The sequence below is a fragment of the Anguilla rostrata genome, chromosome 11, assembly GCF_018555375.3.
Source record: "Anguilla rostrata isolate EN2019 chromosome 11, ASM1855537v3, whole genome shotgun sequence".
In the NCBI taxonomy this organism is placed as follows: Eukaryota; Metazoa; Chordata; class Actinopteri; order Anguilliformes; family Anguillidae; genus Anguilla; species Anguilla rostrata.
This window is the reverse complement of record NC_057943.1, coordinates 20,117,015-20,132,425: the sequence shown is the minus strand read 5'-3', so window position 1 is coordinate 20,132,425 and position 15,411 is coordinate 20,117,015. Positions and strand designations below refer to the sequence as shown.

The 15,411-nt window shown below is 41.2% G+C and overlaps 1 protein-coding gene across 1 annotated transcript; it reads left to right on the top strand.

Annotated features, from left to right (window-relative positions):
• Positions 1-11,799: 11,799 nt before the first annotated feature.
• Positions 11,800-15,411, top strand: mafba (MAF bZIP transcription factor Ba). The gene has a single exon (XM_064298616.1). It carries the CDS (start codon positions 12,262-12,264, stop codon positions 13,396-13,398), a length of 1,137 nt encoding a protein of 378 aa, XP_064154686.1. The 5' UTR covers positions 11,800-12,261; the 3' UTR covers positions 13,399-15,411.

Sequence of the window (15,411 nt, the reverse complement as noted above, 5' to 3'; positions counted from 1 at the left end):
GAATGAAATGCCTTTGTTATTGGGAACAGTATTTAAACCAGAGAGCTTTCCACAGCCCCTTTAAAAATCAAATGCCTTCCTTTACTTCAGAAGAAAAGCTAGATAAATACTTGGGCTTTCAATTTTTACCAAATTAAGTAATGCTCTGACTCAAAGTGCAAATATGAAAGTAGCAAACCTATAAAAACTGAAACCTATGCATTTAGCAAAAGCAAACTCTAAAAGCATTCATTCACATCTATTTGTATCATAATTCTTTGAGTAGCTTATAAATGGTGAATACTCACTTTATGTCTCAGAAATTTAACTTGGTTTATTTCCACTTGCTTCAAAGTCTCTTTTTTATTGATTTGAACTGAAATCTTGAGATGACACATTGCCGCTGGCTGGCCTTTCCTTTTAATTTTGCTTCATTAATTCAATATACAGTATAACTAAGACTTAAATTGTCAGCCCTTATATTCAATTATTTAATTTACGGTGATTGATCGTTACTTACAGCTCCTAGCTTCCCCCAATTTTGAGTCTCGTAATGGTAAAGGACATTATAAGGAAAGATGAATGACGTTGCATTTATAAAAACCAATAAATACTCCCCTTATTCCCAGTAGGTGCTTCCATTTAAATAAACAAACAAACAAATAAATAAATAATACAAATTTATAAATAAATAAGTGAAGAGGGAGTGGGGGGTTGGAAGGGACGTCTTTGTTAAGATTCATATCCCAGATGGATAGCTTTTGCGGAGCGGGGTATTTGTTTTGCCCGGTAACGACACCAGGAGATTTGTTATTCCCTGGCGTTCCTGAGTTTTTCACATTGCTCCACATCCTGGGGACCATAATTCATCTGAACACCCCCAGTCCCCAAACAGATTTATTTACAAGCCTTATTTCTGTACAAATCTCCGCTTCACAGCCGTCAGCCCCAGAAGAGGGTCCCAACGCCTCTCCCGGCCTCTCCCAGAGATTTTTTTTTTTTAAGGTTGTTTTTATTTTGTAAATCCAGGCACAGACCTGTTTTATTCCTGGTGCAATTGAGAATTTTGAACCTCAACACTGGCTTACTGGCCACCCAATGACATATATCATTATTTATGGGGTGGGGAAATGAGACAAAGAAGCACGCAGTTACAAATATATTAATGGCATATAAATTTGTTTGTGATGCAAAGTGTAAATGGACAATACATGGACTAGACTGCACTATAGCAGTTGTAAATGTTTTTTATTTTTTTTATTTCATAACATTAGAAGCTGTTCAGATTCATCATCCTATTAAATAAGCCCTCTTTAAATACTAACATTCACATTTTGTTACTGTTTTTGTTAAGAGCATTGCCTTGACCAAATAAAACTTTTTCATATTTGGTTTCACATCCATTATTTACTCATATAGAAGAACCTCACTCTCCATCAGCTCTCTCTGTACATATTTGAAGCATGGGCTAGGCTACATACAATGAAATGACTGAGTAAAATTCAGTGTAATTCAGTGTACTGTGCTCTGTGTGTGGTTCAGCACCATTTCAATGTGGCTAGAGCACCTTGGCAGTGAAGGTGTTGACTCCCATCCAGTGTTTTCTCGTTACTTTGTCAGAGCATTAATAGCTCTGCCTCCCCCACCCCACCTCCCCCTGTGTATATGTGTATTATAATTCTGTCACATACATTAATGCTGTTTGCAAACGTGAGCAGTTATTGTGACTAGCAGGTCCTGGGGCCGCTGTTTGTCAGAGGGGGTTGGGGACCATCGACAGTGCGGCGGTCCCTGCTGAAAGAGCTGGCATTTCCTTACCCTTTCCCTGGCAGCTCCGGCAGGACCACGCCTGTCAGGGCTCGCGGTGACACGCGTGGGGCCGGGGTCGCTGGCGGCCACTGTAGCCCACTTCTTCATTCCTGCACAGGAGAACGGGAGAGATTCGGGGGGTTAGAGTGGGTGGGGGGGAGGGGGCAAGCAAATACTGTAACCCCAAATGAAAACCATTTTTCACCCTAGCTGCTAAAAAAGCCCCTTTCTTTTTTAGTCTCTTAATAAATGGGGAGAGAGGGTGGAAGTTGTAAAACATTGCGTGCTGGTGGGAATGAGTGGCAGGTGGGTGGTGGTGATGGTGATGGTGGTGGGGTGGGGGAGTAGGGTGGCTGGAGAGGGGAGGTGTGGGGTTTGCAGGGAAGGTGTTGGGGTTCCTTGGTCCAGGGTTCCTCCGTATGTGAGTAATGACTCAGACTGCCACTCCGCCACTGTCGCCACATTTATAACAATCCCCAGGCCCTCTCCGCTCATTCCTCTGCGCCCCCACCCCCTGCCCGGGCTCAGGGGACATTAATCAGCCGTCGGTCAGGGGGACGGATGGCTTGCCTGGCAGTGCTCATCCATCCGCCTGGAACAGAGACGCTCATGCAGCACGCGCACCCGGGCTGGGCAACGCACTGCTCTAGTGTGTGTCTGTGTCTGTGCGTGTGTGGGGGGATGAAAACAGCACGGTCTTATATGTGCGTGTCACGGTCCTTCTCTGTGTGATAATGTGTGAAATAAAGCCCGGTGCTCAGTGTGTGCCTTTGTCTAAAGACACAAGGAGGCGCACTACACCCATCACTCCTGTGTGGCCAATGCTCAGATCTCTGTGTCCCTGCCTGATCTTCTTAGTGCCTCGGTCCCATTGTGCCCCTGTCCCTCTCTCTCAAACACACAGCACAGCCCACTGGGACTGCCTCTTGATTCAGAGTACCGGAGCTGGAGGCCCCAGGTCCAACATCTCAGTGAACTGTACAAAAAACATAATTGTATAAAAAATTATTCAAAAAAGAGGCAGCCTTTTAAGCTTCAAACTCCTCAAAACAGCATCAAGACTTTTAAATAGGTCACAGTTATAGAACACTAATAGTAGTTTTAATCAGTTTTCAAGCATGTGTGTTTTAGCATGTGTTTGATCTGAGTGTTCCCCTGTTACGGTGCATGGCTGAGCTGCGTGTGCCAGCAGCCTCTGGCTGTGTGTGCACGGTGGGCCGTGCAGCGAGCGGCTCGTTCGGGGGCAGCTCCAGGCAGCCAGCTCAGATGACCAGGCCCACCCACCGGGTAATGATTAGAGACCATGATACCCACACCGGGGTCTGCCAGCTGAGTCCTCATCAGCACAGCCTCTGAGTGAATTAACGGAGCGCATCTCTTGATCCAGCTAACAGGTCACTGTGAGGCCTGCCTACTTACGGCTGTTGGGGGGAAGGAACCTCCACGGAATTCAGGCCTGCTGACCGCAGGACGTTCTCCAGAATTGACGCGGAGCGCTAAAGGAAGCGGCGGGCTCTCCTCAGAATGCTTCTGCGGCGTTTGGTTAGCCCCGCGCAGGTCTCCGCCCCTCCCTTTTGCCCCCTTTCCCTTCACGCCCAATCTCCCCGGCCCCCGCGGTGAGAGCTTTGGCAGGCCCGGGCTCCGTGCAGGCAGGTGGCGCGTTGGCTTCTGGCAGAGGCGCAGAAATGAAAAGAAATATACGGCTCGGTTGCGTCTTAGCGCGCAGCTCCCCCTCCGCTTCTCAAAAGAGCCCTGGCCTCTGGGCTTCAGATGAAAAAGATGCCATCAGCAGAAACAATAACGTTAATGATAGCAAGCGGACAATGAAATATCTCCCAAACTTAGCACAAAGAAACCGTGCGCCTGTGCGCGCCGCGCAGCGAGGCAGCGCCGCCGTCTGCAGCGGTGGGGGGAGGCCGGCCTCTGGGAGAGAATATTCATCATTTTTAAACGGTATCATCTGAGTGGCCAGAGGAAGGAAGCATATCTGCAGTCTGTTCTGAGGGTTGGCCTGTCTTGTTCCCTGCTGTTTGGGATGCCAGGTTGGTGAGTGCTGTCCTCTGCCGTTTCTCTGGAAAAACAATGGAGGGTTTTCCCTGAACTCTGCCAGCAACCTGCTGCTCCTTGTGTCATTAATCATTCTTGCACCGTGCGTGCATTTGTGTGTTTGTCTGTCAGTGTGTGTGCATGTATACCTCAGGGAGAGTGTGAGTGATAGAAATGGAATGAAAGATGAATAGCGTTAATCTATGTGTTGGACTGAAAAAGGATTCTGGAAAAACTCAACAATGAGGGTGAAACCCTGTGTTTTCAGCAGACTTTCAATACTAAAATTAAAGGTGGGACAAGCGGTGTGCCTTGTTCAGAGAAGTCACTGAAGTTTTCTTTTTAACCAAATAAAAAAACAAAATTGAGGCCAAAGGAGGCAGCGGAGCTGCAGCGAGTCAGATTTGGGTTAAGAATGTGGGGTGTCATGCGGAGGGCAGGCTGCGGAGGGCAGGCTGCGGCCGGGCCGGATCGGGGCAGCTTTGGTGCGCAGGTTTCGCTGCCTGCGTGGGCGTGATTGATGCCGGAGGAGTGTAGGTAGATCCGGGGCTTTCTGGAATTTGCCGGACGTGCGTTCCTCTCCCATCGGGCCCAAAACTAAGCTTCTCAATCCTACGGACACCACCCCCCACCCTCTCCTTCCTCCCTTTTCCTCCTCCCCTCTCCCCTACCCACTCCATCCAAAACCAGGGTCATTTATCACAGGGCAGGAGAGGAACCCCAGGCCTGCAGGGCCTTGTCAGGTGCCGCAATCGGCTCTTTGTGCCGGCCAGCAAACAAGTGTCGGATCAGCAAAAGTCTATTAAAGGCTGGTGGGCTTTTCAGAGGCAATTGGTAGCGGGTCACTGCTTCCAGAGCTGTGCTATCCTCCTCGCTGCTCAGACCCCTCTTTGTGTCGCTCGTCGGGGTGACATAGATCCGCCGAAGATTAATGATTTTTAGCGGCCGTTGGTTTTTATTCTCTCCGTGCTCGCACTGCAAGCTGGGCAGAGCGCTTGTTCTCTCCACCCCTTCCTCAGGCCACAACGCCGGCCACATCCCAAGCTGCCTCCAGTGCTTCTTAACTGGGTGTCACAGTGTCTTCTCCATAGCGATTTAAACTGGATTTCTGCTGCACGGCTTTAGCATGATGAACAGGGTGCATTGTTTTACGGTAGTTCCACTCTGTAATGAGGTTGAGTTGAGAATTCTAAGGGGTTTTTGTGTGTTTCACATAACCTGCGAATGTGGTGGCAGTGGCATACCACAGATTTAAAAAACAAAAGATGAGTTTGGCAACTCTAAACAAGATTTATGCATGGCTTTTATCTACCCTCATTTCATGTGCTGAGCCTAGTTTTAATGTGCTCCAGAAGTAAACAAAGAGTCTTTTCCTAACGCATCTGAACTAATATCAGGTTACAAACCTCCTTTGTAAAGATGAACTACTCCACTCTTTCTCAAAGTTCTGTCTGTATGAAAGCTGGCTGGTAGTATGAATCCACAGTAGTAGAACTCATTGTCTGTGCAGGTCTTGACCTATACAGAATTTTTTTTTTCTTTCCATAAGACAACAATGCAAAGAAATAAATGTATTTATTATGCCTCTGCATTGCCAAGCCATGTGATCACCATTACTGAGCCACATGAAATACTGAAGCTGTGACCAGTAGTGACATTATTGTACTGCATTCAGATTCAGTAATAATCGTGGAACTGCATGAAACCTGAAACAGGACAACAAAATTGTGAATATGCCATAATTCCTACAAATTCATGTCATGAACACAAAGTATACTGTAGCAATGTATTGAATGAATTGTGAGAATGAAAGATTTTGTTTTAAATTTTTTGTAATTCAGAAACTTCAAGCTTTCTGATTGTTGCAGCAACCACACTTATTCATTTGATTATTTCTTATCCATGGTCAGGTCCACAGTTTAAATGTCTCATGTGTCATTTTACGGAGCATTTATTCGGTTTATTTTGATATATTCTTTTGTTTGGCTAAATGGTGCACGACTGAATAAAGCCAGTTATTTTGAGCCCGCCGCAGCGGTTGAATGTGGCTGGTCTAGCAACATTTTTTAAGGTTTGCAAAAAAACTTTTAAGAAGTGTGTTCTTTAGTGGTTTGAACTGTTTGAGTTTGCATGTGCGCACTGCGGCCTCAAGACGTTCATTATAAAGTAGTACGCGTGAAGGGGGAATAAATACAAAACCACTAACTACTGCCTCTTTAAGCGTATGGCCTGCAATTACTTTCAATGCATGCAAACCTCGTCCTTATTATTAAAATAAAACAAATATTTACATTGTCATGTTTCGGCTGTATTTGCCTTTTAATCGCAAGATTTCACGCAGGCTAGCCACTGAAAGACTGCCTTGTTCAGATTTATTTATTTATTTGATTATTATTGGTTTTTTTTTTTTTTTTTGGTTTTTTTTGCAATTCCGAGTCGTTTCGTGGAGTTGTACGTTGATTATCTGACTGTGGTTCGGTTACTACGCTTGTAGTGAAATGTATTAAACCTTTCAAAAATGAATAAAAATACATTTAAATAAGTAGCCTTTTAAAAATGTTATCTTATTTCACCAGTAGAGGCACTCTAGTCCCAAGAATGTTCTTGACTACCAGATACTGTAAAATAAATAAATAAATAATAAATAAATAAATAAATAAACAAACATGACTTTTCTCTTCTGCTAATACATATATGATTCCTGTCCCTTAATGTACGACTGACTGTTGCAGTTATAATAGTTCAGCTTAATATGCTTTTGAGAAATTCAGTTTTGAATCGTAGGCCCCTATTTGCAAAAATTAAGCCTTAGATTAATTTGTCATCTTCTTTCTTGTAAATATAGTACACGTTTCCATTTCAAAGCAAATCGACAAGCTTTTTTCCGATTTATCAGGTTGGTTGCATGTTGTCTAATCACTTGCCCCAATTCTGGTCCATATGTTTGCCAGCCTGGTGCCGGAGAGGTTGTGTTCTCATGTATGCGAGTTCTGGGTTTTACATTCATGGGATTTGAGTTAACTAAAGTATCGAATAGAATCTGTGTACAACTTACAGTTTGCTTACACCAATGGCCTCAACCTGTGATGTGTTTCACAATATTTGCACGGATGGTTATGAGATATGTAGTGAACCCTCATAATGTTGCGTGTTACAATGGAAACGCGCAGTCGTGTTGTTTGCGTTGAATGTATTACAGTTTAAGAGCATGTTTACTTGTTTATAAACCAATGCATAAATCATTTTAAAGCTAATTAACTTCTGGCAAACTGAACATCACATTCAAGAAAATAATACAATTCTAAATATGCCTACAATGACTGGCAAAAATAAACAGGATAAAATATTCTTGATGGAAATGTAAGTATCCCATATCAAACATCTATCAACAAACAACTATCAGCGTTGCCAATATATCATTGAACCATTAGCTGTCATTTAGAAAGTTACGTTTATGTATTTATTTTTTAACGAGAAATGACTTCCACTTAGGCTATAGGCTACATCTCGTTGTGTAGTAAAACTACATTTCCACACTGAAACAAATAATAATTTAATAAATACGTTTCATCGTCCTGATTGATTAGAATTGTCATGCCAGAATGTAAAGTTTCAATAATTAAAATTTAGGGTACAAAAATGTATTCAAGGTCAAAACCAAATAAATACTTCCTTGCTCGTTTTTGATGCGCCTGTCTATACGTTTTAACCTTTGCAAGTGATGTGGACGCTGTAATCTATATTCCTAGTAAGGAGCGCTGTACAGTGGTTCAGTATCGAAGAGCAAGTTTTACAGTTTAGCCCAGGATACATCAAAGACAGATTTGCTGTTCCCTATACCTATAATGCTTCTCTCTGGCGCGAAAAGGTTTAGGTAGCATAGTCTATAAGTTAATTTATAAAATCAAAATCAAATGATAGTTGTCATATTTCAAAAATACAAAACTATACCGTATAACTGGAATTAAAACTCTAGCCTGTTTATCTTTTAACTGGTATATTGAATATTTTTCCTAGTCCAATAATCAACTTTTACTTTGTTTAAGTGTACAAATATAAAATACTACATAGCCGATTATGTGTAAACCTTTAAGTTTAAAAATGTATATAACTGAGCATATTTCTAGAGGATGAGAAATTCTTGGTCTGGCTCCAAATTAGCCTTTTCCTGATCTCGTGAGCAGAATGGTGAGAACAAAAATATTGCTATATTTCGCTGAACTCTTAACGCCGCAAATGCATTACGCTCTGACAGGCAATCAGTCATGTTTTCTTGAGAATTTTTGATTAATGGACGAATCTCTTAAAATTATCTATTTATGTTAACCATTACACCAATAAATAACCTAGAAGCAGTTGGGAAAAAAATAATCTCTCATTGCATGTTAACGGCTGCATTAGAAAATAAATTTTACATTTTTAAAAATATATGTATTTAACAATATGGAGTAATCTTCCGATAATTTTGTCATGCATGCAGCCGATAAACACCTTGGAAAGAAAGGACCCTTGACAGTGTTCACCACGCCTTCCTTACCTATATACATCAGCGCTGGTGATCTGTCCTAAATTCTTGCAAGTAGAGTCCTGGTCCCATGTAGAATCTTTTGCGTAGCCACAAGATTAACTGCCCCCTTGTTATTTTACGCGATGACAGGCCTGTATAATTTCAGATGCTTAAGAACTCCCGGCAGCGTTGTAGGCTGCCGGGAGGCTGTATAGGCATTATAAGGTCCGCTACGGAGCACCTTGTCAACTGTTAAAGGCAACATTTTAAAGGTGATTTTATTTCTGTTATTCATTCTTAAAATTCGTAGGATGGGAATCTCATTAGTCTAAATAAGCAAGCATCAACACTTTTTTTCGCTGTCTATAAGCACACGGATCACTTAATAGATCATTAACCACCAATATGGTGCTGACTTAGACATTTTTACATCTCCTCTCCATTACAACCTGCTATTACCGAAGAGGGAAATCCTACGGCAGGACTGGGTATATTAGAGTGCATTACTACATACTAATGGCATGGCTGCAGGGCCGGCCTCAAAGCAAGCATGTGCTTTCGCATGTCTGTTTTTGCGTGGTAAACATAACGCATACCTGTAGAATGTACCACGTAGTGGGATTATTTTTAGTTTTATTTTTAGACACATTAAATGCTTGCTTGACGTTGATGCATAGATTCCTATTTTTTCTTGAAATAAACGCTGTTGTAAATAAAACATTTGTAAAACTGCACGACCGTTCACGCCTCTTCTTATTGTAGAATAGCAGAATTTATCCATTACGTTTTTTGTTGTTGTTGTTTGTTTGTTTGCTTTATTCAGGTATAGTCCATGTCTTAACATAAGGTCACATGAATGATGGAGTATCTGTAAAGCAGACGGAAAGGAATAGTTTCACCGATCAGAGCAAGCAAAATGATCAACAACAACAACAACTGTAATATTAACCATTATTATTATTATTATTATTATTAATCATAATAATAATAATAATAATAATAATAATAATAATAATAATAACGTGAGGTCATTAAAGGTTGGGTATACGTCGTTCGCCAGTCCATGTCTTTATATCAACCATTCGTAATCTCATTTATAATTTATTTTTTTCAACATGTCAATAGTAGGAACTAACGCTAATGTACCAAGCAACGAATACTGAAAAGGTTGATTCCCAAATTTTACCTTTTGTCATTAAAAATTGGGTGGGGTCATATTTATTCTTACTTGTGTTATAACGACAGCGTGCAGAAAAGGGAGGAAGGTGACAGGAAGGTGACATGTTATCAAACGTCCATCTTAAAGTCACGCAAGGTCATTTTGGAGTAGACCCGCATACGATTTCGTTGGAATCACAGGGTGATTTATAAATACAGTAAACTAACTGCTTTAAAAAATTACATTTTGATTAGTTTAGCTTGTTGTTTAGCCCTACGTTGCAGACTATCTTAATTAACATTGAATTGGTACGATTCACGTTGTGAAAACTATTCAAACTGAATAATCTACTGACGAGACCTTAATAAAATGCTAACCGTGTTAAAAATGTAGCATGCACTTTAGGTCTGAAAAGTAAATTCCCTAAACGTATGCTTCCTAAAAGAATAATAAATTTGGAAATTAATCTAAATCAGTTTCCATGGCGTAATAAAAATATTAGTACTGCGTTTACCTGCTCTGGATGGATGGTGCACAATTTAACAAGCAGTGACCCTATTTGTTTTTTAGTCATGCTGTCTTATGCGCACGGCTGCGTCAATATCCCGAATAATCAATAAGGCTGTGTTGAGGTTTGTACTCAAGCGTTATAAGAAGAGGGAAACAATAAGAGTAAATCAATATTTCACATCGTAATTGCGATTTTGTTTTTAGTGGATAAATAAAATTTCTGAGCTAAGACTCTCAAACATTCTGTGAAGAAATTTTGTTTGCTAGACTTAATTTCAGGTTATGTAAGCCACAACCCTTGTGATTTTTTAAATATTTATTTTATATTCAAAAAATATGTTTCCGCAGCTCAGTTTGGCACCACAAATAAATATTTTTTTATCCAACGCAAAAAGGAGGACACGTTGTGTATTTTAATTCAATTTTACTCTAGCGTTTATAACCTTATGTTTTGCACTACAAACGATATGATAAAAAAATTCCACATGGGGTCAGTGTTGAGCGTCTTTTCCAGGAATGGCCAGTTTGTGAGAAGAATCGCTACTGTTTCTTCTTTCTTGGACATTACAAAATGTTCCAACAAACACAAGGCGTGCCATTTTCCGAACAAGCTGTGATTACGCACGGAGTTACACTGGAATGTGTTATGTCCATTCGGTGTAAACGTGGTATGCATTTACAGCAGGATTACATTAATAGTTTCAGATATATTCATTGGCTTAATGACTTCTAACAACGGGTACTGATTAGATAAATATCAAAAATCCACATTCCAAATAACAATTCTGAACAAGTATCACGTATAGTTATATATAGTCAATAATCTGCGTTCACATTAACAAATATATTATTTGTAGCACATACCTGACCCAGACTAGAGACACTATTGGAACTATAGTTAAAACATAACTCTATGCTGTTGAACGAGCTTTGAAGATTCTCTAAAATAAATAAGGACATAATGACATTTTATTTTCTTCTCTTTGTTATTTGCAAAAGTATACTAGTGCAGACACAATGCTCGTAACTGTTCATGGACAATGCTGGAATTTAAATGTAGCCAACATATTTGTAGATCCAGGGTGGGCAATGTGCGACACCCTTGCATTATTGATTTGACCTTTTGGCACAAGAGGGTGGAACGTGCTCTAGGCACTGGTCGCTGTAATATGAGAATCTTGTGATAGGACATTGATATGCACGGCTTTATCAATGCACGTGTCTGTGGTCATATGTTGTAGCATGTTTTCACAAGTTGTCAGATTGCAAGAGAAGTTACGACAGATTAAATATCAGCGTTAGCTTGTAGTTTCTTTGCAAACGTTCCCACCTAGCTGTCCTTAATGCGTAAAACACGTAATAGGCTAGTAAAGCAAAGTTGTAATAATATACAGTTAATACATAATGTGTATTGTAGCACGAGAAATACAACTGTATAGTTAAGTGGGATTGTGAGGTTATTTCTAGTCGCTTTTTAAATGTTTTTGATTCATGTAAACTGCCCCATTGTCTATGAGATTGGACGTGTAATGTGAGCTGTTAAAAATAAACAATTCGTGTTCGTACGCTTCTATAGCTGGCAGATTCGAAAAACTAAAGGCATGCTGTGCTTCTCCGATCCTCTCCCCCTTCCTTCGGGGAGTCAGCTGACTGTCTCAAGCTGTCAAACTCCCTCTCCCCTCCCTCTTTCCCCGGATCATTATGCTAATTAGATGCTCGCCCCTTTCGATTGGAGAGACGCGAGGATTTAACCAACCTTCCCGCGTGACATCAGGCAGGGCTATAACAATAAAGCGCAGGATAGATGTTCAGCACAGTCTACACTGAAACTCGGGAGTGAGTGAGCTAAGGGAAGCGCGCTGAAATCTCTGCGGTGCAGAGCTGGAAAGCTGCTCTCTAAGCGAAAATCCGACGCTGTCGTCCTCGTCCTCCTTACCTCTGCTTTTCTGGCAAAAGGACATACAGTAGCCTACAGAGTTTACTAGGAGGAGGGAGCTCACGTCCGTGCTCCGCATTTTTTTATTTTTAGTTCATTTCTGCTGAAAGGACTTCATTTCGTACTTTTGCACTGAGACGAAATTTTATCTACCTCCTTTTCGCATTTGTTGAACAAATCTTTAATCGAAATCATCAACAACACGCAAGTTCCGATGTCGTTTGCTGTGCATTAGACATTTTTTTTTCTTTTTATGTAAACATCGTTGCGTATTAGAAAGTCTGCAGCGGTGGAAGGGACACTATTGGCAATTGCATGAGAGAGCTGAGGAAAGTAAAACAAAAGTCGGTTTTTGCGACGCTTGCCACCACATTCGCCTATTTGCAAACTAAAGAAAAAATGAGCGCAGAACTGAACATGGGCCCGGAGCTGCCAACCAGCCCGCTTGCATTGGAATATGTCAATGACTTTGATTTGATGAAGTTTGATGTGAAGAAAGAAGCTCTGGCAGGTCTCGACCGCTCCTCGGTTCGTCAGTGCAACCGGCTGCAGCCCCAGGGCTCTGTGTCCTCCACCCCGATCAGCACCCCCTGCAGCTCGGTGCCCTCCTCACCCAGCTTCAGCCCAACAGAACAGAAGAACCACCTGGAAGAGCTGTACTGGATGCCCAGCGGCAGTTATCACCAGCAAATTGATCCGCAAACGCTGAGCCTGACCCCGGAGGACGCAGTGGAAGCCTTGATTGGCGCCACGGCCCACGGGCACCCCCCACCTCCTCACGTCCAGCAGCAGCTTCAGCAAGGTGGCTTCGATGGCTACAGAGCGGCACACCATCATCACAGCCACGGGCATGCCCAGCAGCACCACCACCAGTACCCGGGCATTCCACACCATCCAGATGACCTACCATGCCACCCAGGAGCTCACAACCATGCTCATAGCCAACACCACCATCACCACAGCCAGGACCCCGACAGTCCTTCTCCTACCTCGCCTGCGTCTCATCAGCAGCTCCATCATCGCCACCACCATCACCACCACCCACATGGCCATCCGGGCCAGCAGGGTCATCATGGCGGAAGCGCGGGGCTGAATGTGGAGGACCGCTTCTCAGATGACCAGCTGGTGTCCATGTCGGTGCGAGAGCTCAACCGGCACCTGCGGGGCTTTACCAAGGACGAGGTGATCCGTCTGAAGCAGAAACGCCGGACCCTCAAGAACCGGGGCTATGCTCAGTCGTGCCGCTTCAAACGGGTCCAACAGAAGCACGTCTTGGAGAACGAGAAGACCCAGCTCATCAATCAGGTAGAGCAGCTCAAGCAAGAGATCAACCGGCTGGCCCGCGAGAGAGACGCGTACAAACTCAAATGCGAGAAACTGACTGGCACAAACGGGTTCCGCGAGGCTGGGTCCACCAGTGACAACCCGTCCTCGCCAGAATTCTTCATGTGAGTTACTCTGATGTCCGACAACAGATGCTGACAAAAATAATCAATATTACTGATTACGATTATACTAATAACAACACCTGTATTCATATTAGAACAATTATCTGAAAATAATAATCTCATATCTAATCATCGCCATCCGACAACTGATATACAAAGAACAATGTAGAACGTTTCTCAAAACTGCAGCATCTTTGTAGATTAGTTGCTTGTAGAGAAGACTTTTTCTTCCCGAAAAAGAAAAGAATTGCCGAATCTGAATTTACTTTATAGACCGCTTTAATCTGTTAGGAGCATGGGATGACGTCGGACGAGTCTTCTTACTGTGATTTTTCCCCTCGAGTGTTCATAAATATCGTATCTAACGTCTGCGCTGAAAGGAGAGTACTAAGACTTGCATTCTGCACATGCCCGAAAAACTATCAGACAAATGAAAAAAAGACTCCACATATGCAAACTTTATTTCTCTCGTGTACCCCGCTTGCAACCTAAAACTGTCGAAAAGGGGACATTTTATGCAACATCTCATTGGTTTATTGCCTGCTTGGTTATATATAAATATATATTAAAACAAAATCTGCATTAAAATATTAATCCTGCATGCTGGACATGTATGGTAATAATTTCTATTTTGTACTTTCTTTTCCTTGTGTATCTTAATAGCATGTTGTTGATCTGAGCTTTTCATTAGCTGTTTTGGGTTATATAAATGAAATGGTGATAATATCAACATTACTGCTTGTGCAGTTTCACGTTGTTTGGGTTTATTTGGCTTGTAAATATATGCAAACTGCACACCAAGGAGGCTGGTTTTAAACTTCTTTTTCTTTTATTTTATTTTCTTTTCTTTTTGTTTGGGTATTGAATTGCAGAGTTGGGCATTTTTGCAGTTGCATTAAACAACAAACTTTGTATATTAAGTGCACTTTTTCGGATTATGATTTTGGTGTTTGCTGTTTTCATTTTGGGTTTTTTGCAGACCGCCTTCAAGGAAGACATACTATACGGATGGATTATTATTGCGACAAATTAGATTTGCATTGCAAAGTTAAATAGCACATTTCTAACAAATTGTAGCATATGAAGCTACCAGACTATATGCTTCTCAATTATATTTGCAGCTAAATAACTTTGTTCATTACGGAACATATTTACGCTCCATAGATAACTTTATTTCGCCATTACGCCCATAAAGAAACTATTATAGTGGCATATTTTGTGTATAATTAATTTCAGTCGGTGCTAATGACACCGTGTTTAGATGGGTCTCATGTATTGCATAATCCATCCCTATTATATAATATAAACGAAATATACACAAGTCATTTAATTCTCCCTCTGAAATACGAGTCGTGTTTTACAAAGAGGGCTAAATGTCATAGTTTATAATGCATTTATATACGTTTCTATTAACCACCTTAGACGTAATTGTGCACATGTGCAAAAGCGTGTTCAAATCAGGGGATTACTGACGTGTTATTTAGACTGTGTATATTTTTAAAAAGAAGTTTAATGTTCTGTGTTTTCCTACATTTTTTCTGCAGGTCAGTAAAAAAAGGGATTCAGGTTTTGCAAAATCTCAAAATGAAAACGATATATGTGTATGGTTATATTTTATTATTTTTGTTTTATTATTATTTGGAGGTTCTGGTTCTGCTGGCCAGATGCATAGTTAAGTTTTTATTTTAATGATTTAAATTAACAAACTGTCAGATCATATTGAATAAGCATGGTGCTTGCATTTAAAACTATTGTTAAAAAGTCATGCATTTAACAATCTTTGGTTTGTTACTGATTCAACTGTGTTGAAATCAAATTGAAACTGCAGCAGCGGGTTTTGTTTTTTATTTCATGAATTTTGCGAGGGGATCAATTTTCAATCCTGTTTATATAAATGAAAAAAGTTAAATTTGGACTGTTGTAGTTCCATTCAGGCTGGTTTCTGTTTCGTCTTATTTTTCGTTGTTTTTGGAAGAAATGGTTTCCTATTTTGCTTATTAAAGTCATTGAAATGGCA

Coding starts and splice junctions, on each gene's coding strand:
- mafba (XM_064298616.1), top strand. CDS start 12,262: ATGAGAGAGCTGAGGAAAGTAAAACAAAAGTCGGTTTTTGCGACGCTT.